This window comes from Melanotaenia boesemani, chromosome 17 (genome assembly GCF_017639745.1).
Source record: "Melanotaenia boesemani isolate fMelBoe1 chromosome 17, fMelBoe1.pri, whole genome shotgun sequence".
Taxonomy (NCBI): Eukaryota; Metazoa; Chordata; class Actinopteri; order Atheriniformes; family Melanotaeniidae; genus Melanotaenia; species Melanotaenia boesemani.
In genome coordinates, this window is record NC_055698.1 from 33,682,254 (window position 1) to 33,709,415 (window position 27,162).

General features: G+C 45.6%; 1 protein-coding gene and 1 long non-coding RNA gene across 2 annotated transcripts; both read left to right on the top strand.

Annotated features, from left to right (window-relative positions):
• The first annotated feature begins 2,565 nt into the window (after positions 1-2,565).
• On the top strand, positions 2,566-12,713 carry LOC121628226. Its single transcript, XR_006008112.1, has 3 exons — positions 2,566-2,652; positions 11,864-11,878; positions 12,703-12,713. It is a non-coding gene; the product is annotated as an uncharacterized LOC121628226 (long non-coding RNA).
• Positions 3,588-7,893, top strand: LOC121628225 (uncharacterized protein K02A2.6-like). The gene has a single exon (XM_041967203.1). It carries the CDS (start codon positions 3,621-3,623, stop codon positions 7,641-7,643), a length of 4,023 nt encoding a protein of 1,340 aa, XP_041823137.1. The 5' UTR covers positions 3,588-3,620; the 3' UTR covers positions 7,644-7,893.
• Positions 12,714-27,162: the final 14,449 nt, after the last annotated feature.

Genomic DNA, 27,162 nt, shown 5'->3' on the forward strand with positions numbered 1-27,162 from the left:
AAGATGCCCGTCCTTCCTGGTTCTGGTCCTGATGGCCGTTTGTTTAACTCTAAACCAGGATGGAGGATTGAACTGAACTAAATTAACACAGTCATGAAAACAAAAAGTCATGTCACTTTTTTTCCATTATTGAGCATCTTCATCAACTCTAAAGTCATCTTCATCACCTTCCGTCTTCATCCATGTAGAGCCTGGATGTGACGGAGGTGTTAAACTGGCCGAGTTCATTCACAGTCACACACACACACACCAAGAGCTTCTTCACACACTGTCCCTGACAGATAGATGATGCATATCACGTGCTGCCGCCGTGCACACTGTTGCCGTGCACACTGTTGCCGTGCACAAGTCATCATATAATAGAAAAGGCAGTTTAGAATTGTTGGAGCCTAAAAAAAATGGCTTTATTTGACTTTATAAATGAGTCTAAGAAAACCTTCCACAGTTATGTCTTCTTATCTCTCACTGCTGGAGGCTTAACTTTTTATTCCTGAGGTTGTACCAGGTCATGTCCTCTCATACCAGGACACGTCCTCTCATACCAGGACACGTCCTCTCATACCAGGACACGTCCTCTCTTACTGGGACACAGACTTCTTACAGAGGCCTGGCGATGGCTTTGCTCCAAGACTTCCAAAGTGGTACGATGTCTGCCCGACACTGAATGTTTCTGATGAGTTGTGGTCCAGATACAGATTTTCTAGCTTTTCTTCCATGAAATGAGCAGATGTAACCTGTCAGGAGACAGGTTGTTAGTTCATTACGAAGCCCATCATGTCATCACAACGAAGAAAACCAGTAGAAGTTTCTCACTCTTCGCTGTTCCTGTTGGATGAGAAAGAGGCGGTTATGTGTTTGATTTCTCATCAGTTGGTGATTAACTGGAATTCTGTGGATGTTCATTACAGAATATTAATATAGTCTTAAATAACTGATTCAGGTTGTGTCGTGTGTGAGGATTCTTTAATGTAGAGGTTTAAATGACCTCTGTTGTCACTTAATTAGTAGCTTTAAAGTTCGTTAGGCAGCTTGATCCTCAGCTTTCTTCATCCACCGCTCCATCATGCTGACATCTGCTTGATCAGGAACTAATGTTCTGCTGGTGTTTCTGTGCAGCATGTCACACACAGCACGACTCTGCTGGCTCTGCATTGGCCATGATGCTGAGGTCGTGTGTGTGTCTGTTGGAGGAGTGTGACATGTTAAATGTTGACATGTGGTTTGGCTGGGTTTTGCTGCCATATGGAGACTGATTATCACACAGACTGCTGGTGGCAAAGCAGCGTGATGTGTTGTGGGTCATACTTGAAGCATAACAAGGTTTAGATATGGAGCACATTTCATAGAACAATAAGTCACATGGACTTAGACTACTAAAGAAAACATATCCCATTCTGTTTTTCACAAGCTGGCCCAGTTTCCTGAGCTCCTAGTGAAACATCTCTGACATATTTTGGTTGAGTAATTTTTCAGCTGTGTTTCTACAGCTCTATTCATAGCAGCTGGGTTTCATAGCTGCAGTCATCCCCCTGAGGGTGGAGCTAAAGGTGGCCAGGGTGGGGCTGGCCAATGCTCAAATCTGATTGGACACCCAAGGTGCCACCTCAGATGATTGACAGAAACCTCTTCCCAGACCTGCATAGATCACCAGTTCCACCACAACAGTTTGAAGTAAATATTAAAGTATTTCTCGTTATTTAACCTTAAAGAATATTGACACCTGGCTGCACATTTCTAGAAGAGATTTAGTTCCTGTGCAGGTACAACTACTGACTGTTAACCTGTTAACCTTAAGCAACATAGCAGTGCTAATCTAGTGCTAGCATTAGATTAGTTTTAAGCTAATGTGAGGAAACCAAGTCCTATTTAGTTTTGAGTGAGTGTATTTAGGGACTGATCCCTCAGGATCAATAAAGTTTCTATCTGTCTATCTTTCTATCTGTCTGTCTGTCTGTCTGTCTAGCTATCATACCGGGACTCAGACCTCTCATACCGGGACTCAGACCTCTCATACTGGGACTCAGACCTCTCATACCAGGACACATCCTTTTATAACGGGACCAGGGACACAGAGATTTTTGTTGGGGGTGGCCATATGGTGGCCAGAGAAAATAGCAGGGTGGCCAAAGGTTATTAAGTCAATGATGCATAACTACAAACATCCATGTAGTCTGTGGACAAAAACATGAATTGGGTCAGTTTGAGCTTATGTCACATAAAAACGCCTGATCAGACGTGTTCCTAGAAAAAGACTAAATGAAATTATCTGCCATTATCTAGGGTAGGCTGTATTCATGATTACAGCCTTGTTTGTGTGGGTGGGGGACCAAATTCAGCTAGGGGGTCTGGGGGCATGCCCCCCCAGAATTTTTTTTTAGCAAATGCATTAATTGGGTGCACTCAAAGCAAAATCTCAATACTTTGCCCCTCGTTCTACAAAACCAAAAACAGAAATGTAACTTCAGGGGCCTTAAAAACTGGATTAGCCGTCATTATTATAAAAATATGATGACGGGACCTTCTTTCAGAACTAATCTGCTAAACATCAATTCTACCACCAGGAAAACATCATCCTCACCTGCTGGTCCATGAGCAAGTCCACTACCTGGAGGCCTGGGCTGGTTGGGATCCAGCTGTTCTGAGCCCTCTACTGTAAAAGATATTGATCATCATAAACAGAGCCTGCTGTTTCTATAAGATGATTTAGTCTCTGAGTGTTACTACAGCCCCCAGATTACAACATCAGGATAACATTTTTACTATTTCTATTCATCCCCAGAGGAGAAATTCTTGTCAACACAGCACCACACTCTCAATATTATAAGCTAAAGCTGGAGTAATAAACAAATAACAGTTATGGAAGAAGCACAAGGACGGTAATATTACACTACCTATCATACCGGGACATGTCCGCTCATACTGGGACACACACCTCTCATACCAAGACACCGGGACAAAGACCTCTCATTCCGGGACTCGTCCTTTCATACTGGGACAGTATGTTCAGACAGAAAATGTTTCCAGTTTCCACGGTGAGGTGTTGGTGCTTCACCACGTAACGAACACTGGGTGTCTGATAAAGATGGTCATGATCAGAAATAAATGGATGTACCCAGAATAACAGGATGAACAACAACAGCAAATAAATAGAGGACAAATCTCAAGGAAATCAAAGATAAATGATAGCTGTCCACACGAGATAAATTAATCAGGACATCCTGGTTAAACTTAGGAATAATTTATATCACAATCTTTAAATATGTTGTGGTATACTGAGTAATCATCCTGCAGTTCGGTCGCCACGCCAGTAGAGGGCTACCGTGCTCATGTTACCTGGAGGTTTACAGAGAGTAAGAAACCTGAGACTACGAAAGAATGAGGGTTGTTTAGTAAGAGGTTGTACTAGTGACAGACCGTGTTCAATAAACAAAAGACAAAGACATTCCTGAGTGGACTCCATGATTTAATAGTGATCCCAAGTTATCACATATTGGCGACGAGGATACTGGAGGAGCGCTGGGTTGGAGCTTGACGGGAGACGGCAAGACGAACGAAAAAAAAAAAAAAAGGAAAAGAAAAGGCGGACGTCGGACCACACCGAGAGCACATGCAAAGAGAAAATGAATGTGACGGTAGGAAATCTGTCGGCATTCGATTCCAAGGAGCAGACTTGGGAGGAGTACTGCGAAATTCTGGATCAGTTTTTCGAAGCTAATGATATTGACGACGGAGGCAAGCAGAGAGCTGTCCTCATTAGCGTTGTAGGCCCAGCCACATACAAGCTCATAAGGAACCTCGTGAGTCCGGATAAGCCTAGCACGAAAACCTATAGCCAGATAGTAGCTATAATGAAGGACCACTTCAATCCTAAACCAAGCGAGATCGTGCAGAGATACAAGTTCGATTCTCGCTCCCGTCAGCCCAATGAAACCGTGAGTGCATATGTAGCCGAGTTGAGACGACTAGCTCAAGATTGTAACTTCGGCGCCACACTGGAGCAAATGTTAAGAGATCGCCTAGTGTGCGGCATCAATGATGATAGGATTCAGCGACGTTTATTGTCAGAATCTGACTTGACATTCGAGAAGGCTTTCCAGATTGCCGTGGCAGCCGAAGCAGCCACTAAGAACGTACAGGACCTGCAGACTAGGACGCAGTATTCATGTAACAGCGTGTCATTGAAGGGACAAGAGAAAAAGGGAAATTGGAGAAACAAAGAATGTTACAGGTGCAACGGAAAACAACACAATGCTGTCGAGTGCAAGTTTAAAGAAGCAAAGTGTCACGCCTGCGGCAAGGTCGGGCACATCGCTAGGGCTTGTAGGAATAAAAATAAAAGGAGCTTCCGAACAGATGAAAGGAAACCAAGAAAAGTCGAACGACCAAGGCGTCCACAGGAAGCACATAAGGTATGTGAGAAGCAAGGTGATGAAAGTTCATCAGAGCAAGAGGAAGCCTTCACCTTAGCTTGCATTAAAACAGAAACCTCAGTTAAGAGAACTAAGCCATTTGAAGTTAAAATGGAGGTGAACAAGAAGAAAGTAAACTTCGAAATTGACACTGGATGTAGTGTGAGTGTCATGAATGAGACCAAGTTTAAGGGAATGTGGAAAGAGCACAAGCGTCCACAGCTAAGAGGAACCAAGATTACCCTGAGATCATATACAGGAGAAGAGATGAAAGTGGTAGGAGTAGCAGATGTGGAAGTGACTTATGCCCAGCAAGTGAAAATATTGCCCCTGGTCGTGGTGAAGGGTACTGGACCTAGCTTGCTAGGAAGAGCATGGCTGAAAACGCTGAAACTTAAGTGGGATGAGATAAAATATGCAAGGACTGAGACACAAGGGTTGCAGCAGGTACTGTCAAAACATGAAGATGTTTTTAAAGAAGAGTTAGGCATGTTGCAAGGCATGAAAGCATCAATTCGAGTGTCACCTGAAGCCCGTCCAAAGTTCTACAGACCCCGTTCAGTTCCGTATGCCATGAGAGCTAAGGTTGACGTGGAGTTAGAGAGACTGCAGAGACAAGGCATCATATCACCTGTTAAGTATGCAGAGTGGGCAGCGCCCATCGTGCCAGTTTTGAAGCCGGATGGTGATGTCAGGGTCTGTGGCGATTTCAAACTAACAGTCAACAGCGCCTCCTCTCTGGAGCAGTACCCCATCCCACGAGTGGAAGATTTATTCCATATACTGGCAGGAGGGAAACAGTTCTCCAAATTAGATTTAAGTCATGCTTATCAGCAGATTGTGATGGACGAGGAGTCCAAGAGATACTTAACAGTCAATACACATCGCGGCCTATTCACCTACAATAGGCTCCCCTTTGGAGTGTCATCGGCCCCAGCCATTTTTCAGAGGACCATGGAAAGCTTGCTACAGGGCCTGCCTGGAGTAGCGGTGTATTTAGATGACATATTAGTGACTGGAAAAGAGGAAGCTGAGCACCTGAGCACGCTGGACGAGGTGCTGAGGAGGCTGAAAGAAGCTGGTCTGCGACTTCGCAGACGCAAGTGTGCATTCCTGAGAAACGAGGTGGAGTACTTAGGTCACATGATCAATGCGGAAGGCCTGCACCCAGTACAAAGTAAGGTGACAGCCATTGAAGAGGCTCCACGGCCCACTAATGTGACCGAATTGAAAGCCTACCTCGGTCTACTGAACTACTATAACAAGTTTCTCCCTAACTTAGCCACACACTTAGCTCCACTCCATCAGTTGCTAAGAAAAGAGTCCCAGTGGACATGGAACAAAGAGCAAGAAGATGCCTTCAGTTTGTCCAAACAAATGCTGAAATCAACCAAAGTCCTGAGTCACTACTCTGCAGACAAAGAGTTGGTCCTGGCATGCGATGCCTCACCCTACGGAGTAGGTGCTGTATTGTCCCATGTCATGGAAGATGGCAGCGAGAAACCATTAGGTTTTATGTCACGCACGCTGACACCAGCTGAGAAGCGATATTCACAACTCGACAAAGAAGGCTTAGCCATCATGTTTGGAATTAAGCGGTTCCATAAGTACATCTACGGACGGATGTTTACAATCAGCACTGACCACAAACCGCTGATATCACTTTTCCATGAGAAGAAGCCCGTTCCTCAGATGGGTTCACCGAGAGTACAGCGTTGGGCAGTCCTGCTTCGAGCGTACGAATACAAAATAATGTACAAACCAGGTAAAGAACACGCGAACGCTGATGCACTGAGCAGGTTACCTCTGCCACATACAGAGGAAGAGGATGACGCCGACCACGTGCTTATGCTGGATGTGATGGAAGATCCACCAATCACCACGGCTCAGGTGAAGCAGTGGACAGCCAAAGATGTGGCACTGTCAAAAGTGTTACTCTGGTGCCTGAAAGGATGGCCAAAGGAGGTGGATGCAGAGTTTAAACCGTTCAGCCAGCGGAGGCTGGAACTTAGTGTGACTGATGGCTGTGTACTCTGGGGGGCGAGAGTGGTAGTTCCTAAGAGGGGAAGGAGCGTCATATTGAAACAGTTGCACAACACACACCCAGGCATATCCAGGATGAAAGGCTTAGCGCGCTCGCATGTGTGGTGGCCAGGGATGGATTCTGATATTGAGAAGGAAGTTCAGTCCTGCCACACCTGCCAACAAAACAGTAAGAGTCCTGCAGGGGCACCGCTTCATCCATGGGAGTGGCCTGAAACTCCCTGGAGCAGACTGCATATCGATTATGCCGGTCCTTACCTGGGGAAGATGTTCCTGATTATCGTCGATGCTCATTCCAAATGGATTGATGCATATCTCACAAACAGTGCTACAAGTCAGGTTACTATTGAAAAGCTGAGACAGTGCTTTAGTACACATGGTCTACCCCAGACTATAGTATCTGACAATGGAACGTGCTTTACAAGTCAAGAGTTTAAAACATTCCTAAAGCAGAATGGAATACAACACAAAACATCCGCACCTTTCCACCCAGCATCGAATGGCCTGGCAGAAAGAGCAGTTCAGACATTCAAGCAGGGAATAACAAAAACAAACGGAGACACACTAGAAACAAAAATAGCCAGATTCCTTTTCAACTACAGGATAACACCACAAAGTACTACTGGCTTGTCACCTGCTGAAATGCTCATGTCCAGAAGACTGCGTTCCACGTTAGATCTTCTTCTGCCTGATGTGAAGTCCAAGATTCGTAAGAAACAGCTCAAGCAAAAGGAACATCAGGACACACACACCAAGTGGAGGAGTTTTGCGTCTGGAGATGAGGTGTATGTCCGAAACTACAGCCATGGACCAAGGTGGATACCAGCTGTCATAGATGAGCACACTGGTCCCGTCTCTTATACGGTACAGACGGGAGATGGACGTGTGATGAGACGTCACGTTGACCAGGTCCGCAAGCGTCATGCGTCAGGGAGCAACGTGTCCAGTCCTGAGGGGAGAGGAGAGCCTGACAGCTTGCAGTTGCCAAGGCAACCAGGGGAGGTTGAGCCGGCGGACTCGGGCATCCCGGCAGCAGTAAGAGAGGAAGTGATAGAGCAACCTGAGGGGCCAGCCCAGGTTCATCCTCCAGCTGAACATTTGCCAGAGTCAGGAGCTGAACCATCACGGGGGCTGCGAAGATCTGAACGCACAAGACAGACACCTGCTTACCTGAAAGACTTTGTTAGATAGAAGTGAATTCCCTCAAGAGAGAGCCAGAATACGCTCTGGGAATCACTGGAAGTGTTGGCAGTCTACCCACCTTCCTAGTTAGTTCATAGAAAAAAAAAAAAAGAAAAAAAATTTAACATTGTAAACTGAGATTGACATCGTTTGGTATGAACCTTTATCTGTTAAGGGACGTAAGGGTACAGTTTTGTAGTTAATGTAAGTAATTCAGATTGATAAAGCACTGTATGCAACATTACTGCAAGTGAGGTTAATTTCAGTAAGTGCTTTAAACTTAAGAGGGGAGGGATGTGGTATACTGAGTAATCATCCTGCAGTTCGGTCGCCACGCCAGTAGAGGGCTACCGTGCTCATGTTACCTGGAGGTTTACAGAGAGTAAGAAACCTGAGACTACGAAAGAATGAGGGTTGTTTAGTAAGAGGTTGTACTAGTGACAGACCGTGTTCAATAAACAAAAGACAAAGACATTCCTGAGCGGACTCCATGATTTAATAGTGATCCCAAGTTATCACATATGTAAAGAGAAGATGAGTACTTAAAGCAATGTTTGTTGTCTCACTTGTAAGACCTGTGGGATAAAAAGTCGGAAGTTTAACGGGAAAACACTTTGTTTTTCAAACTTCAAGCTTTTCTATTTTCACTTTTGTTTTAATAACACGCACCTAACCCAACTAATGCAGCTGTTAGCTGCTTCAGCCAGGACTGTGAGTACAAAACAAACATATTTATCTAACATGAACAGGCCAGTCGCACAAACACCAGTATCATGAAATCATGGATGTAGAATTACTCATTTCACCTGATGCGAGGCGGGTGGAGAGACAGTTGGTGGGAGGCTGTATCACAGCTTAGCGTTTCATGGATAACAGAAATTTCTCTGGTATCTTTAACTGAAAACTTCTGAGCCACAGATACCAAACTGGGAGCTTTTTGCAGCCCTCTAGGTGGCGCTGGAGGTCCAAGCCGCTGCTGCATTGTTAGGAATTAGCCATCTAGTGCAAAAAGACACCTGTCTTGCTATATTCCAAAGCAACGAGTTCTTGAACATTCTTGGTTGTTGTTGCTGTGCATGTGAGTGGCAGTCATTTCTGCAGCTGCTTCCTCCCCGTCCGTGCGGCTGGCCCCTCCCCCGCCGATGCTTGCGTGTCGGCAGGATGGTTATTTTTCAGGTGCTGCTTCTGTGTGACTGCAGCAGTTCTGCCTCGTGCAGCTGCTGCACGCCGTCCCTCGGCGGTGGGATATCCTGCTGCACCGACGTGCTCTGGTCTCTGCAGCAGGACCACCTTCTGGTTCAGCTCCTGGGTCTTCACACTGCAGCGGCATCCTCTTCATCATCATCTTCCTCCTGCTGCCTCCTCTTCCCATCCTCCTCCAATAAAATCAGGGTTTTCACCTTGTTTACGAGCCCATATGCTGTTTTGCAGCTGCTAGAAGACACATCATGTGTGAAATAAGGAATTAAAACCATTTTTAAATGTAGAGCTGCAGTTTTAGCAAACAAAATGTTTTATAAACGTATCATTTAGATTAAAATAAAGGAAATTTAGCAGCTTAATCAGTGCAGGAGAAAAATCTTTAACCTAATTCAGATGAAGTTGATGTTCAGCTGGAAGAAATTTTACTGAACAAGTTTTAAAAGTCAAACAGTTTTTTCCCATGAAGGATCTCCATGATCGGATTAATTAGCATTAACTATACATCATCATAGAAAGGCTTTCCAGTTTGACTCATTACATTAAAATGATTTAATCTGAAGGCCTGGTTCAGGTCCTCCATCCACAGATGTTCAGATTGTTTAAATATAATAAAACAAGATTAACAGGAAAACACAGATTTGTATGTAAATGAATGAATTTTGACATGTTTCCTCTTTAATGATCCCCGCAGGAATTAATAAGTAAAATCAATACAAATCAGTGGCTGCTGTGGGAGAAGAGCACGTTTTCTCTGTGACCAGAATACAGAAAGCAGGCATAGCAATGTGTGTGTGTGTGTGTGTGTGTGTGTGTGTGTGTGTGTGTGTGTGTGTGTGTGTGTGAATTCACAGATCTGAACAGAGCTCTGCTGCACAGTCCTGCATGCCATCAGCTTCATGCACAAGCACATGAAGTGGGTCACAGTGGGAGACGAGTTTGATTTCAGTTTGTACAAGGGTCAACATAAACGGATCAGTAGAACTCTGTTTATCTTAAAATTTGAGACAACAATTAGTCTTTTTCTATTAATTTTGCTCCACTTTTACCTACAGAGCCACTACTATCCATTTGAGTGCCCCAAGCATAACTGGTTTGTGGAGTCCCAATCACCTAACTCAACCAGTTAACAGCTAATGTAAAAACTTACATTAGTGCCTGATGTTACAGCTGCTAGCTCCTGATGTTACAGCTGTTTGTAACTGATGTTACAGCTGCTAGCGCCTGATGTTACAGCTGTTTGTAACTGATGTTACAGCTGCTAGCGCCTGATGTTACAGCTGTTTGTAACTGATGTTACAGCTGCTAGCGCCTGATGTTACAGCTGTTTGTAACTGATGTTAGAGCTGTTAGCGGCTTTTGTTAGAGTTGGTAACAGCTGATGTTAGAGTTGTCAGCAGAAGATGTTACAGCTGTTTGAGCTGTTCCAACCCTACAACTTGATGTTGGAATAAAGACCCATTTATGTTCAACTTAAAAGGCGGAAATGCAGACAGACAGACAGTTTAGTCCGTCTGGTCCATTTTCAGGGAGATTAGCTATTTGTTGCTTTATGCAGAAGACGAAGCAATAACACCAGAAATCGTGGGGGCAGTCCTGAGCAGACTAGCTGACATGCGACCAGCAAAAGAAACAAACCAGAGAAGAAGAAGAAAAAGATCATGAAAAGAAAAAAAATGCAGAAGAATAAAGATGAAGACAACAACTGTAGAAAATGGAGCTTTTATAAAAAAGACGCGTTGTGTGCGTGTTAGGGTGTGTTGGCTGGTTGGAAACAATTTCTAGCATTACCGCTGCTAAACGGTGTCTGAAACTGACGTACGCTAGCGAGACAATCTGAACCTATTACTGCCCACTAATGGAGGAACTGACTTAACAACCATGGCAATGCAAAAGTCGGTTGAAAGAGACATCGCCATTTACGTACATAAGGGAGCAGGAAGTGGCCTTAAGCAGTGTCTGTAAAACTGATTGGGAAAAATATTGAGAATCAACCCTTCCATGGTGCTTGCCCACTTACTCAAATCAAAAACTATCTCTGCAAACCGTGAAGATGTCCTGCTGTTTCTGTTTTGTCCAGCTGTTTATATAAAGTTGATACAAAATGACAACCAGTGATGATATCTGAAATAACTGGGAAGTATACATTACAGTGGTGTAACAAAGTGTTTACTTATTAAATAATTAAAAATGATATTGAAAAGTATAAAAATGAAATGGCTGGATGGGAGGGCGGGACTTGTGAATGGGCAGGCCTTGCCCACTGGGGTCTGCCTGTTGTGCCGGGTCTGGGTTGGGCCGCCATTAGCAGCAACAGCTGCCATCAGGTGTTTGTGATAACTTGTGATGAGACTTTCCAGCTGTGGAGGAACCGTGGTCCACTCATCTTTGCAGAATTGTTGTAATTCAGCCACATTGGAGGATTTTCGAGCATGAACCATCTTTTTAAGGTCATGACAGCATCTCAAAGGATTCAAGTCAGGACGTTGACTAGACACTCCACAGCCTTCTTTTTTTAATTTTTCCTTCAGCCAATCAGAGGAGGACCTGCTGGTGTGTTTTGGATCTTTGTTCTGCTGCAGAACCCAAGTTCTTTTCAGCTCGAGGTCACAAACAGATGGCCAGACCTTCTCCTTCAGGGTTGTTTGATAGAAGCAGAAATCCTCACAACTTTGGATGTTGTGGGGTCTTTTGTGATGTCTTGGATGAGTCGTGGCTGAGCTCCTGGGGTAACTTCGGCCCGCCGGCTGCTCCTGGGAAGGCTCACCGCTGTGCCATGTTTTTGCCATTTGTGTATGACGGCTCTCACTGTGGCTCGCTGGAGTCCCAAAGCTTCAGAAAAGTTTTTTCCAGACTGATGGATGCCAGTTGCTTTCTTTCTCAGCTGTTCCTGAATTTCTTTGGATCTCGCGTGAGGTCTAGCCTTTGAGAATCTTCTGGTTTACTTCACTTTGTCAGGCAGGTCCTATGTAAGTGATTTGTGGATTGAGAGCAGGTGAGGCAGAAGTCAGGCCTGGGCGGGGCCTCAGGTGTGATAAACCACAGTTATGTTGTAACGGGGGAGAAATCACATTTCCACACAGGATCATGTAGGTTTGGATTTTTTTTCCATTAATAATAAAAACCTTCATGTTTAGTTTTCATTATTTCCTCAAATGTAAAGCTTCTTCCCGGTCTGTTTAGTGACGGAGGCGCTTACAGACGACGTTGTTTGTTGGTTGTTTCTGCCTCTGAACACAGTTTATTCAGCCGCCGGCGCGGCAGCATCGCCGCTCTGTGAAGTTCGATGTGTGAAACGATGCGCTGATGTTGGTCTTGGCTGCTTCTTGTACTTTGCCATCTGTCTGGTGTTTGTTCAGTCTGGCAGTGCCAGTTATTTACTCCGTTTCCAGGCAACCGGAGCGTTTCCAGGCAGGAGGAGACATCTGATGCTTCCAGCAGAAACTCCATCTTCCCGGCAGCGTTCGGTCACTGCCCCGCTCTCATTGTGGGAAACGAGTCTGTTAATGTGGCAAACTGAGTTTGCTCCTCATTCATCTGAAAACCTGGGAATCACCGAGCGTGTGCACATCAGCTCCTCTTCCAAGAGTCAAATGGAGCACAAAGTGACATCTGAATAAAGATCCATTTCCTGTCTCTTTCAGGTCATCATCAGTCCATCTGTCTGCTGTCACGCTGCCTCCCTCTTACTCTCTGTCATTGTTCTTTCTTGTCTCTCTCCATCAGCAGATCCTTCATTCGTCTTATCTTCTCTCTAACTGTCGGCGCCATCATCCAGGCACATGAGGCAATTATGAAATGAGTGATCCAGCCTGACAGATAAAGACAGGAGGTGTCATCAGTGGTGGCTACAGGGATTCAGGTAGAGTCAGACCAGGTGAAGGCTGGGAACCCTCTCTGCCTCAGATCAACTCATCGTTGGGTGAATGTGGAGGGAAAAGCTTGCTGCACTGTAACTAAAAAACACTGTATGAGTGAAAGGATGCTTGAGAAGCATATGAAAACCACGAGGTGTTCCAGGTTAAAATATGGACATGTATATTAGCAGATGTTTCTGTCAGTAAATCATCCAGAAACTACAACTTTAAACTCTTTAAAAGATTCACTGCCCCTCTTAACAATACGCCAACTCCCAGTAGAACATAAACACATCACACGGTGTAAAAAGTAGTTCCAGGGTGATGTTCAGCATGGTGTAAAAAGTAGTTCCAGGGTGATGTTCGGCATGGTGTAAAAAGTAGTTCCAGGGTGATGTTCAGCACAGTGTAAAAAGTAGTTCCAGGGTTATGTTCAGCATGGTGGAAAAAGTAGTTCCAGGGTGATCTTCAGCATGGTGTAAAAAGTAGTTCCAGGATGATGTTCAGCATGGTGTAAAAAGTAGTTTCAGGGTGATGTTCAGCACGGTGTAAAAAGTAGTTCCAGGGTGATGTTCAGCACGGTGTAAAAAGTAGTTCCAGGGTGATGTTCGGCACGGTGTAAAAAGTAGTTCCAGGGTGATGTTCGGCATGGTGTAAAAAGTAGTTCCAGGGTGATGTTCAGCACGGTGTAAAAAGTAGTTCCAGGGTTATGTTCAGCATGGTGGAAAAAGTAGTTCCAGGGTGATGTTCAGCATGGTGTAAAAAGTAGTTCCAGGATGATGTTCAGCATGGTGTAAAAAGTAGTTTCAGGGTGATGTTCAGCACGGTGTAAAAAGTAGTTCCAGGGTGATGTTCAGCACGGTGTAAAAAGTAGTTCCAGGGTGATGTTCGGCATGGTGTAAAAAGTAGTTCCAGGGTGATGTTCAGCATGGTGTAAAAAGTAGTTCCAGGGTTATGTTCGGCATGGTGGAAAAAGTAGTTCCAGGGTGATGTTCAGCATGGTGTAAAAAGTAGTTCCAGGATGATGTTCAGCATGGTGTAAAAAGTAGTTTCAGGGTGATGTTCAGCACGGTGTAAAAAGTAGTTCCAGGGTGATGTTCAGCACGGTGTAAAAAGTAGTTCCAGGGTGATGTTCAGCACGATGTAAAAAGTAGTTCCAGGGTGATGTTCAGCACGGTGTAAAAAGTAGTTCCAGGGTGATGTTCAGCACGGTGTAAAAAGTAGTTCCAGGGTGATGTTCAGCACGGTGTAAAAAGTAGTTCCAGGGTGATGTTCAGCACGGTGTAAAAAGTAGTTCCAGGGTTATGTTCAGCATGGTGGAAAAAGTAGTTCCAGGGTGATGTTCAGCATGGTGTAAAAAGTAGTTCCAGGATGATGTTCAGCATGGTGTAAAAAGTAGTTTCAGGGTGATGTTCAGCACGGTGTAAAAAGTAGTTCCAGGGTGATGTTCAGCACGGTGTAAAAAGTAGTTCCAGGGTGATGTTCAGCACGATGTAAAAAGTAGTTCCAGGGTGATGTTCAGCACGGTGTAAAAAGTAGTTCCAGGGTGATGTTCAGCACGGTGTAAAAAGTAGTTCCAGGGTGATGTTCAGCACGGTGTAAAAAGTAGTTCCAGGGTGATGTTCAGCACGGTGTAAAAAGTAGTTCCAGGGTGATGTTCAGCATGGTGTAAAAAGTAGTTCCAGGGTGATGTTCAGCACGGTGTAAAAAGTAGTTCCAGGGTGGTGTTCAGCACGATGTAAAAAGTAGTTCCAGGGTGATGTTCAGCATGGTGTAAAAAGTAGTTCCAGGGTGGTGTTCAGCACGATGTAAAAAGTAGTTCCAGGGTGATGTTCAGCATGGTGTAAAAAGTAGTTCCAGGGTGATGTTCAGCACGGTGTAAAAAGTAGTTCCAGGGTGATGTTCAGCATGGTGTAAAAAGTAGTTCCAGGGTGATGTTCAGCACGGTGTAAAAAGTAGTTCCAGGGTGATGTTCAGCATGGTGGAAAAAGTAGTTCCAGGGTGATGTTTGGTGTAAAAAGTAGTTCCAGGGTGATGTTCAGCACGGTGTAAAAAGTAGTTCCAGGATGATGTTCAGCATGGTGTAAAAAGTAGTTCCAGGGTGGTGTTCAGCATGGCGTAAAAAGTAGTTCCAGGGTGATGTTCAGCATGGTGTAAAAAGTAGTTCCAGGGTGGTGTTCAGCATGGTGTAAAAAGTAGTTCCAGGATGATGTTCAGCATGGTGTAAAAAGTAGTTCCAGGGTGGTGTTCAGCACGATGTAAAAAGTAGTTCCAGGATGATGTTCAGCATGGTGTAAAAAGTAGTTCCAGGATGATGTTCAGCACGGTGTAAAAAGTAGTTCCAGGGTGGTGTTCAGCATGGTGTAAAAAGTAGTTCCAGGGTGATGTTCAGCACGGTGTAAAAAGTAGTTCCAGGGTGATGTTCAGCATGGTGTAAAAAGTAGGTCCAGGATGATGTTCAGCATGGTGTAAAAAGTAGTTCCAGGGTGGTGTTCAGCATGGTGTAAAAAGTAGTTCCAGGGTGATGTTCAGCACGGTGTAAAAAGTAGTTCCAGGGTGGTGTTCAGCATGGTGTAAAAAGTAGTTCCAGGGTGATGTTCGGCATGGTGTAAAAAGTAGTTCCAGGGTGGTGTTCGGCATGGTGTAAAAAGTAGTTCCAGGGTGGTGTTCAGCATGGTGTAAAAAGTAGTTCCAGGGTGATGTTCAGCACGGTGTAAAAAGTAGTTCCAGGGTGATATTCAGCATGGTGTAAAAAGTAGTTCCAGGGTGATGTTCAGCACGGTGTAAAAAGTAATTCCAGGGTGGTGTTCAGCATGGTGTAAAAAGTAGTTCCAGGGTGGTGTTCGGCATGGTGTAAAAAGTAGTTCCAGGGTGGTGTTCAGCATGGTGTAAAAAGTAGTTCCAGGATGATGTTCAGCACGGTGTAAAAAGTAGTTCCAGGGTGATATTCAGCACGGTGTAAAAAGTAGTTCAAGGGTGATGTTCAGCACGGTGTAAAAAGTATTTCCAGGGTGGTGTTCAGCACGGTGTAAAAAGTAGTTCCAGGGTGATGTTCAGCATGGTGTAGCATCTCTTCTTCTAACATGTCTGGAAACGTCTGGGAAGTGAGGAGACCAGTTGCTGGAGTTTTAGGAGAGGAATGTTGTTCCATTCTGGTCTGATGCAGGATTCTAGCTTCTCTACAGTCCTGGACCTTGGTTGCTGGATCTCTGCTTCCATGATGCTCCAGATGTTGTGTACTGGTGAAAGGTCTGGACTGCAGGCAGGCCAGTTCAGCAGCCGGACTCTTCTCCTGTGAAGCCATGCTGCTGTGATGGATGTGGTTCAGCATCGTCTTGCTGAAACCTGCAAGGTCTTCCCTGAAAGAGACGTTGTCTGGATGGGAGCAGATGTTGCTCTAAAACCTCCATGTACTTTTCAGCATTGATGGAGCTTCACAGATGTGGAAGCTGCCCACGCCATAGGTACTAATGCAACGTGTTGCTACATCAGCTCATATTTTCCATCACGTGCTGAAATGTCTCCGTTTCATCTCTGACATGTTGTTTATCTTCTGCTGAGGATAAATGATGGATGGATGAGATTTGGATATCATTGCATTCTGTTTTCACATTCTACCCAGTGTCCTGTCCTTTTTGTAATAAGGGTTATAATTTAATATAAGTTATGCTATAAACTAGATGTTGTATCCTTGTTAAATGATTGACTGTCACGGTGAAGACATGGGGACAGTCGTCTCTGTCCTGCAGCAGTGAAACATAGAACAGAAACTAAAATGAGTCTTTGTGCAGAGAATGAAATAAATGATCTAATAAGGAAAAAATCCATCCGACTGAATCACTAATACAATCTTAAGGGAAACAGCATCATTATGCAGCGATTCCGGATCAGCTGTTCTTTCTCTGTGATGAATCCAACCAGTTATTTAGTCATGTTTCATCCTGATGTGCAGGATCCATGTCTGCTCTTCTTCCATCCATCAGACTCCTTCACACATCTGCTCACCTGACTGGTGGACAAAACCCGTCCCCGTCCTGTCCTGTCCCCATCCAGCTGCCATCCCGTCCCGTCCTGTCCTTGTCCTGTCCTGTCCCATCCCCATCACCACATCCTCTTGCTCCTTTGATTCACACGTTCCATCGGTCTGGCTGCCATCCCCGTTCTGTCCCGTCCTGTCCCGTCCTCATCTTGTCCATTCGTCTGCTGTCCCCTTGCTGTGGCGTTGTTGGTTGGACATGTGTGTCTCTGCAGCAGGTTGAGGCCTCAACTTCCTGAGCTGATCCAGATGGGGTAAAAACCAGAGTTCACACAGATTACATCAGCTCCTGCATTTTCACTGCAAAGTCCCAAAGTTCATCTCACTGACATCATTGCCCTGCTTCCAGCATAAGTCCCTTCAGGAAGGTTTTATTTATGGGGTGTGGTGATCTGGGAGGATTACTGGATGTCCTCGCTGTTCATAACGGACAGATTGATTGGCCACAAACCAAGCCGAACCTGCAGGAAGAAATCTATGTTTCTATGAGCAGGAAGCAGAGAAGAAGCATTTCCAAAGACTTCAGACTTGACTTAGACTGAGACTTATGAACAATCTTTAATTTAAATGTTTTCTTCCTGATCTCCTCTTCTCTGCAGTCTAGCTACAACAATGATCCACGTTCATCTTCCTTAAAACACTCCTGGAAAGGTTTTCCACTGTCAAATGAAAGCTAACGTCAGTGTAGTGTCTACTTTTTAACATTACGTAGGTAGTATAATAATATTTAGTTGTACTAAGCAAATTTAGGTTTACAGTTCTGTTTTTGTGAGTATCATATGGACACAGCAAACACAAAGACCTTCAGAGGAGACTGTATATCGTGAGTTTGGTAAAAACAATTAACCCTATAGGATACAGAGTAACGTGTCCACAGAGTTGCAGATCTGTTTAAGATGTCACTTTTTTAAAATAAACCTTTTTTTAGTCATACATCAAGCTGGCGTCCAGAGTTTTTTTTACCTCTCAACTATTTTTCCACATCATCTGCTTCAACCAGAGAAGAAGGTCACAACACAGTGATGCCACCTCACCACCGTCACTATATTAGCATGTATGCTAGCCCGTCCAGGAATTCTACAATCCAGCCAGTAAACGTAGTGTTTATTCAGAGACTCTGGGGGGAGATGCAGACACCCCCTCACTAAGCAGGTGGTCAGTATGTGGTCCACACACTCAAACGTCTACACACACCCTGATGCCATTTATTTGTTTCATTGTTTTTGTTGATGTATTGATCCATTGAAGATTGTTCCTAATTGGTTGGTTAATACATTTATTTAGTTTATTTTCAGCATATGTTTTGGTTTGCCTCTAGTCTCTCTTTCTCTCTCTCTCTCTGAGGTGGTTCTGGAGATCGGACTGTTGTAGATAAATTCTTTATCAAAAGGGCTGCTGATATTAAGAGTCTGCAGACAGAGGTCTTTAATGATCCTTTATTCGGCCGACCAGGGGGACACCCCTTCAGGACAAAAGACCACGTACATTCATTTCTTCAAGCTTATATAGCCTGCCTGTCACTATTTCTGTATACACACACACAGCCTTTTAGGGCTGACTGATAATTAGTTGACATCACTTTGATATCATGTTATAATGTCATACTATTAATATTGTGCTGACCAGGGCAACTGCACCTGTTGTTTTCCAACTCTGATGTATTCATACTTCCACATTTCCCCCTTTCAAATATTTCAGAGTAATCGGCCCTAAGACGATACTCTGAAACTTACAATAGGGAAACCTTTTTAAGCACACTTGTCCACACACGCAGGTCTCAAGCATAACATAGGAGCCAATCTGAACCTCCCGTACGAGGGCGAAAAAAACCCCGAAGGGAGAAAAAATTCCCCCGTGCCCCCCCTGTTGGGCGAGCACCGGTAACTTTTGATCTCACTTGACACTCAGGCACGGGTAGGCCAGTGAACCCCTGCATGAGACCTTCTAAGTACTATGACAGAAAGTAACCATACACACACAACAAAGAAACTCCATTACAATCTGTTTTCACAAGGATAACCTATTACAGAAGATTTCTGACTCCAAAAATAATAATAATAAGAATAACACAAGATAGAGTCTTTTTCCAGTCCGGAGGCAAACAGGAGCGTTGGGTCACCAGCCTTTCGTCACAGGCTGCCGACCCTTTGTCCAACCGACTGTAGTTCTATTGAGACGTCACAGGTCCAACTCAGTACGGGCCAATTGGGCAGCCATGATGAAGGAAGTCTGTTTCTTGAGACTCGTACTCCATGCTCTCCTCAGGGCGGGAACGATGCACATGCCAAACAAGAAAAGAAGGATCAGAACCAAAGCTGACCCAACTCCCACCTTTATCAATACATTTTTCCAGTCAGCCATTAACTGGTCCAACCAATCAAGAGACCAGTCGCTCTTCCCAGCATGCTCTCGCACCTCCCTTCCCACCCGTATTATCTCGTCCATGGCAGATGTAAAGGAACCATCTGGTGCTGTGTTAGCTGGAATAAAGGTACAACAGTCTTTCCCGAACATTTGACATATTCCAATCTTATCTGCCAGAAGCCAATCCAGTGCTTGCCGGTTCTGTAGTGCGAGTCTGCTAGTCTCATGCAGCTGTTCTCCTAGCGCACTCAGTCCCTCGATGGTGTGGTTAAACAACCGCTGTTGATTATAATAGATATAATTTATCCAGTTAACATTTTTATTCACAGTTATCCATGGTAGTATAGATTCTATGCCGGCCACTACTTCATTCCTGGCCGAAAATTCCACAGGAATCCCTTTAGCAATTCCAATTGCATCCCGATATACCTTATGAGAACCCGAGACCTGACGCCTACTCCTACGCAGCGCGCCCTTGTCTTGTTTTAAGTTAAGAATGTTATTTACACCATTATATACCACCATAGCTGGCACCTTTAAGCGAACAGTAGCACACAACCCCACCCAAGAGGGGGGTAGGGTGCTTCGTAGCAGATTATTTCCACATAACCAGAAGCTATCAGCGACCGCATGTGATTGGTCTCCGAACCAAAATAGGGTTGGAACCGTGATAGACATATTCTGACAGTCCTGATGTGGGGGCTCCGGGTTTTCAAACCATACTGCTTTAGTTATGAAGAGAGGAGACACACCAGACTCTGGGAACCATGATAATACCCATGTGACATTACATCTTACCGTCGTGTTCCCCACCATTATCCCATTTTGCTGGAGAAATCCTCCGCTGGCAAAACACTCGTATGCGGCGTTATAGTCCACCTCGTAAACCGTGGGAGGGGCCATGGCGGTATTTGCCACCTGGTATGGTTCACACAATTCCTGGATTTTGTAACCCCTATATTTATTCAAATAACCATGCATCCTCTGGGCCCCATAAAGTAATCTACACTTCATACCACACATCGGGAGCCCGAAGAAAGCATTCGTCGTTGTAGACTTGAACGCTTCCTCTTCACACACCCGGCGTTGTTCCTGGGCACACTCCCAAGAGCTGTACTTATCTGGGACAACTACCGGAGGGGCCCCAGGCGCCTTTGAGCACCATATGCATTCCTCCAATGTCATTTCCTTTACTGACAGCCAAGCCCAGCGATACCAAGTATTGGCCATCGCTTCCTTCCATAAGTAATCTTCACTAGGTCTAAACCCTCGTACTTCCGGTTGCCCCTTTACATTCTTGACCTCCCCCCCCTTTAATGTTTTATCATGATAACTATTTACCAAAGTATCTAACCCTTGATGGGGAAGGGTGAATGACTCAACCACCCCATTGTCTGGTTGGCCATCAGTAACCACGGTGGGCTGCGGTTCAGGTGTAAAATCAACTTTATTCACAACAGGGGTGTTAACTGTGGTCTGGTAAGAACTTACAACCTTCCCAATCTCCAATAGACCTTCCAGTGTGTTCCATGCAGCAGCCCATACCTGGTCAACCATTAAGGATGTTATACGTGCTAAGTGTTCATACCCCAGTCCCCCTGGTACTGACTGATGGTTACCTATTCCGGCCTGTGGGCGTGGAGTAGTGATTGTTACAAGACCAACCTTATCCGGCTCCTGGGCTGGAACCACAGCTAGAGGGGGAGTGGACTCCTCCTCTACAAAGTGAACACCCCATTGTCTGGTCGGTGCAGCTGTAGGAACATACACACTTAAGTCTGAGTCCAGAGGTTCTAGTCTGGACCCCAAAGCCTCTCCTCCCTGAGCACCGCTTTTATCATCCATCCCAGGATTCACTGGAATGTTATGCCCCTCTACATCTTGTTCCTTAATTGATCTTACTTTCCGCCTATGTTGTGCCAAAAGGGCAACATCTGTCTGAAATACTGAGCCACGGGTAGTGTGTAGATGTGTGCGGGTGCATGCCGGCAAGAGACCTGACTGATAACGGCATTTGGCATGTGAGTCGTACTCCCCTTGGTCACCGAGGTCGGCGCTCCCTCGTTGCGCTGTTGCCCTTCTGTTTCCTTGAGAAGGCCCTGGTGATGGGACGACGTGGTGGCTGCTGCTTCGGGTCCGGATTGGTTGAATTGTCCCTGCCGAGATCCCTGTCCCGCCCAGAAGAAGAAACCAAAGGAATGTCAAACTCAACATCATCGGGCGGCAACTCTGAATCTGTCCTGACAGGACTATCTTCGTCAGCTGCATGCGAAGCGATACTTCCCCTTTTGGGGGACTGGTCATTTGAGAACGCTGCACAATCCGACCAGTCCCCAGGGCCCGTTTTGCAGTTGTTGGTCGTAGGTGCCAACGAACAATGGTTCAGATGATGCCATGCGACGCTCCCTTCGACCTGGACCGCAGTCGGTGTGGCACGGACCACCGTGTAAGGACCTCGGCGTCTAGGAGTGTTCCACTTTCTTCGAAACTCCTTAATGTACACCTTATCCCCGGGCACCACTGGACCAGATGTCACAGAGACAGGTTTTGGCTCGTTCGCTTTTTCCTGAAAATAAATTGCTTTATGGATAGCAGACAACTGTTTCATATAACTGTGCAGCTCCTCCTCCAACTGCTCCAGCGGGGGCCCCTTAAAAGGACCCCGAAACTGCGGGCCCGGCATGGGACGACCTGTTAACATTTCATGAGGAGACAAATGTGTGACCCGATGAGCCTGCATGCGATAACTCATAAGGGCCAGCGGTAATGCGTCATGCCACCGCAAACCAGTACATGCACAAATCTTATTAATTTTTGCTTTAAGTGTGCCATTCACTCGTTCCACCCCTCCCTGGCTGGAGGGAGTGTAGATACTTCCGTGACGGACTTTGATTCCGAGCTGGCGTAGAACGCCTTTGTAGACCTTGTTGATAAATGCTGGTCCCGAGTCTGATGAAAGGATGGACGGCAAGCCAAACCTAGGGATCACCTCACGGACCAGGAACTTTATGACTGTTCCCGCCCCCATGTCCTTTGATGGAGTGGCCTCCACCCAACGACTGAAATGATCAAAAACCACCAAAAGGTAGCGCTTACCGTGTACCGGGACCAACATGTCCACAAAATCTAAAATCAGATGACGAAACGGGCCTTCCGGGACAGGTATTCACGCTGTGGGGGTGACAATACCTTTTCGAATGTTATTTTGCGAGCATATCTCGCACCGATTAAGCGCATCCGTCACCAATGCCTGCAAGTACGGCGCCCAATAACCCTGTTGTTGTATTCGGTGTATCACCTCATCTCGCCCACAGTGGTCTGGTTTGTGACACTCTGGAATTAAAAGAGACAAAAGTGAGATTGGAGCAACAATCAGGCCGGTATGTGACCGCCATAACCCTCGCCCATCTTTTGTAGCACCCCTTTTTTCCCACATGTTTTGTTCACTCGCGCTGGCACGCACTTGCATTAGTGTGATATCGTCGGGTGTGACAGATGGTTCCAACTCCACAGCTGGGGCCAGGACGGCGACCTTGCAACCTGAAGCGTGCTTTGCAGCTTCGTCTGCCGCATTGTTTCCCATTGTGGTGATGGAGTTGTCTTTTCGATGAGCAGGACACTTGATAATGGCCAATCGATGTGGAAGCATCATGGCCGAGATCAACTTCATAATCTGTTTCCCATGCCGAACAGGTTTACCATCTGATTTTTTAAGGCCGCGCAGTTTCCAAACTGCTCCGAACAGGTGACATACTCCGTGAGCGTATGCTGAATCTGTGTAGATATTAGCAGAGGAGTCTTTAGCAAGTTCACAAGCTGCAGTAAGTCCATACAATTCAGCTAATTGTGCAGAGCAAGGTTGTAAACACTTTTCAGCTTTTATTGTTACAAACGTCCCTTCCTTTTGTTGCACCACGGCGTAGCCTGCGTGAGTTCCCATGTGGTCTCGAAAGCATGACCCATCTACATAGTACGTGACCTGTGCATCGTCCAACGGCTCAGATTCCAAGTCCGGTCTCAGTTTTGTGTACCTCGTGGTCTCAGCGACGCACTCGTGTGTATCACCTTCAAATTCAAAAGGTAACATATTAGCAGGATTTGTGGTCTCACATCTCTTAATTGTTACATCTGGATAGGTGAGCAATGGTAGATACTGAAGGCAACATGCTGTTGTCAGAACAAGTTTGCTGTGATTGATCAACTCTGTGATTTTATGATGGGTGTAAATAACCACAGGATATGACTTAGTTATTGCAGATGCCTTTTCATACGCCATGTGAACAGCTGCGAGGCCCTGGTAGCAGGGGGGCCACCCTCGTGCTACGTCGTCCAACCTTGCACTGTAGTAAGCGATGGGTTGTTTCCTTCCACCAGCACATGAGTCTTGTGCCAATACAGCCGCTGCATACATGTTACATCTGTTTGAAACATAAAGATGAAAAGTTTTATCATAGTCTGGCATTTTCAACGCTGGGGCATTTTGCAGTTCCTGCTTGAGCACATCAAAAGCCAACAATGCCTCTGTGGTCCACTCCAAAGACTTCTTTAAAGTCTTGGCTTCAGAGGACTTCAGGAGATCCCTAAGCGGCGCCGTCTTTACTGCGTAGTCCTCCAACCACTCCGCGCTGAATCCTGTGATACCTAAAAAGGTCATTAGTTGCGCGCATGTCTGTGGACGCGGTGCTCGACTTATGCCTTTGAGGTGGTCAGGAGACAGAGCTATTGTTCCATGGGAGATTACTCTACCAAGGAATTCCACCTGAGGCTGGCAGAATTGCAGTTTCGTCCGAGAAGCTTTGTGTCCACATTCTGCCAGTCTCTGCAGTACTTTGATCGAGTCGCGCTGACAATCTTCAATGGTGTCTGAACAAATCAATATATCGTCTACATACCGGATTAGGACGCCGCTCAAATCCAGCTCCTGTAGATCCTGACTCACCACGCGATCAAACCACGCTGGGCTGCTTGTCAGTCCCTGGGGCATTCTGGCGTAGCTGTATTGTCGACCTCTAAAGGTAAACGAAAACAGATATCGTAACTCTTCTGCCAGAGGGATACTGAAAAATGCTGAACAAAGATCCACTACTGTAAAAAACTTAGCTTTAGTGGGGATGGCATTCAACAGTGTGTGAGGATTAGCGAAGTCTGCAGCGACATCTTCAAGAATGGCATTGATCGCCCTTAGATCATGGACCAGTCGATACTTTGATTTATCTGCTTTTAGAACTGCAAGAATTGGGGTGTTACAAGGACTAGAAATCTCAATCAGCACTCCTACTTTTAAAAACCCATCAATTAGGATTCCAATCCCTTCTTCATCTGCGGGATTAAGTTTATATTGTGGCCGCCAAGGTAAAACTGCACCTGGTTTTAATTTGACAGTAACTGGGCTGGCTGAAACTGCCAGTCCCACATCCGTCTCATGTCTGGACCACAGTTGGTCCGGAACCTGTGTTAAAATATCAGTTTCCAGATCACTGTTAAATCCAAGGGGGTTGGTTTTGCATGTCATCATAATGTTTTTTCCTGGTAGCACCACCATCTGAGGTGTTGCTTGTAATGACAGATCACACCTAATCCTTAACATTGATCCATCATCTGAAAGAGAGATTAATGGGTTGTCTGTACTTCTCCATGTTAAATGCTCTGCAGTTCTTACCATCGGACTGAGGTCCCTTGAATGGTATCCTGGGTTTACCAACAGTGTAAGGTGTGGTAAGGATTGAGTAACACAGTACCATTTATCAATAAAGGTATTGTGGTTTACCTTTAATGCTGCGCCTTGGCCTCCAATCAGGATATATGGAGCCTGTATTTTAACCATCACTCCATCCGTCTCCTTTTCCCACCTATCCTGAAAGGTTGGGCTGGCTGATGGATCAAAGAACATTGTACAGTGAGGAGGTAAGGTTGGTGGAGAACCTTCCGGGGCCCAGGCCTTTATGCATGCCTTCCATTTTTCCAACTCCGAACCCAGAAGCCCCTCTATGTTCCCCAGCCAATAAACATTTGCTGGTTCTGCTTGGGCATTCATTTGTAGGTTTAATCCACAACTTTCCACATATATTCCCAAAGGGGAACATAAAATTTTGAGGCCCAATTTACAAAGTGCATCTCTTCCTAACAGATTGACAGGAGTTTGGTCCGAGACCAAAATGGGTATTTTAATTTCATCAATACCTACTTTCATTTTTATGGGAGCAGTAATAGGAACCAATTGACTTTTTCCCGAGAATCCTACTGTCTTCACAAAGTTGTTTGACATGGGAAGGTTCTTGGCAAGGGATCCCTGTATGCATGAATGGGTCGCCCCCGTGTCAATCATCATTTGGACCTGTCGATCCTCAATTTTTACATTTATCATGGGGTCGGTGCGTGTATGCATAATCAATGGGTACGAACCTTTACCCGCAGGATCCTCGGGACCCCCCTAAAACTGAGAGGGTCTTGGTCGTGGGCCACCCAGGGCTCCACCTCTTCTAGGGACGCCTCCGTTTCTTCCAGGACCACCTGCTGGGAGGGGCATAAAACGTGGGCAAGCCTTTGCAAAATGTCCAAACATTCCACAATACCAGCAGCGGAGGGATCCCTGCCACGCCCCAGACGAGGGAGTACCAAGCCTTGGGTATGAAGGGCGGAACGGCTGGGGACCCCTAGCGGCCTGTGTTGACTCAGGAACTCCAGCAGTCTGACCCGCACCTGGATCTGAAAACACAACAGCTTGAACCTTTTCTTTCAGCTTGCCTTGCAAATCATTTAGTTGCATCTGTGCCAGCTTCCTTTGAATCTGGAGGTCCTGTTCAGAAGTCTTAGTTAGGTCTTTCCTGTATCGGGTTACTGCATGAACCACATGATCACGGAACTGTTGCGCTGGCATAGATGTTAGACCAACGACATCCTCCAAACGTCTGCTGACATCCTTTGGCATTGAATCGATGACTGCATTTCTGAAAAGAGTGAGCAAAATAGGATCATTTTCCACATCTTTCTGAGACTCTTGACGCCACCTTTTTAACTGTGTATCGATGTATGCTGCTGGGTTCTGGTCGTCCTTCAGAGGTTCCCCTTTCAAAGCATCAACATCAATTTTATTAGGGTACTGTTTGCGTATTCCTTGCCAAATCACCCCCTTATAGGCTGCTAATTCTGTTCCATCTGCCCTTTTACTCAAAATCCAGTCCAGTTCATTGTCTCTGAAAAACTGCTGCATTTTAGACAACCCCAACACCTGAGCGAGGACAGCTTTGATGTCACCCAGTGAGAGAAATGTTCCAGCCGTGTTTGATTCCAAAGCCTTAATCCACTTGCCTCCTCCTGCGGATATTTGAGGGAGCTCTGAGACCAAACCTGTCAGGTCCCGAGCTGAAAAAGGATGATAATCAGCCCTTGTTCCCCTTATCAGAATTGGGAACTCCCCCCCCCTCAATCTGTCAGGAGGTCTGATGTTAGGCCTGTATCTTAAATCATATTCGTCTCTAGGGACCCCTGTGGACGTGCCGGGTTTCTGCAAGCATGCAGGCATGGAAACTCCGCCCCTTGAAGTCGCCCCCTCTTCCACCTCCTCATTTAAATCATCTATTTCCTGTTCCATCTCAACTATCTGGCTCCGTCCCAACTCACGTTGCAAATCTTGCTGACGTGGTCCTAAGTTCATCCAAAAGCTATCATCTGTCTTACCTTTCCGAGCCAATTCGGTTCGATCCTGGTAACAATTAATGATTCCAGTCTGACGTCGCTGTGTACTACAATATTTTGGAATTGTCATGTGTGGGGGAGTTTCCTGTTTTACTGGAGGAGAATGTATGGATGTTGAATGCCCCCCTACCTGTGGCTGTGTCTCTGTTGTGCCCGGTGGCGAACTTCTCTGTTTAGAATTAGGTGTGTCCGGTTGGGCCAATGCATCTGTGGAATCCAGCCTTAAAGCAGCAGTTGACCTGTTATGAATATTACTTACATTTCCCGTTGTGCCAGCGTTAGTTGGTACCCCTTGAATCTTGTCATCAAGATTAAAGTTCCCATCTATTTTTAATGTTCCTGTTAAATTTGGGAAAAGTTCTGCATTAGTACAGTT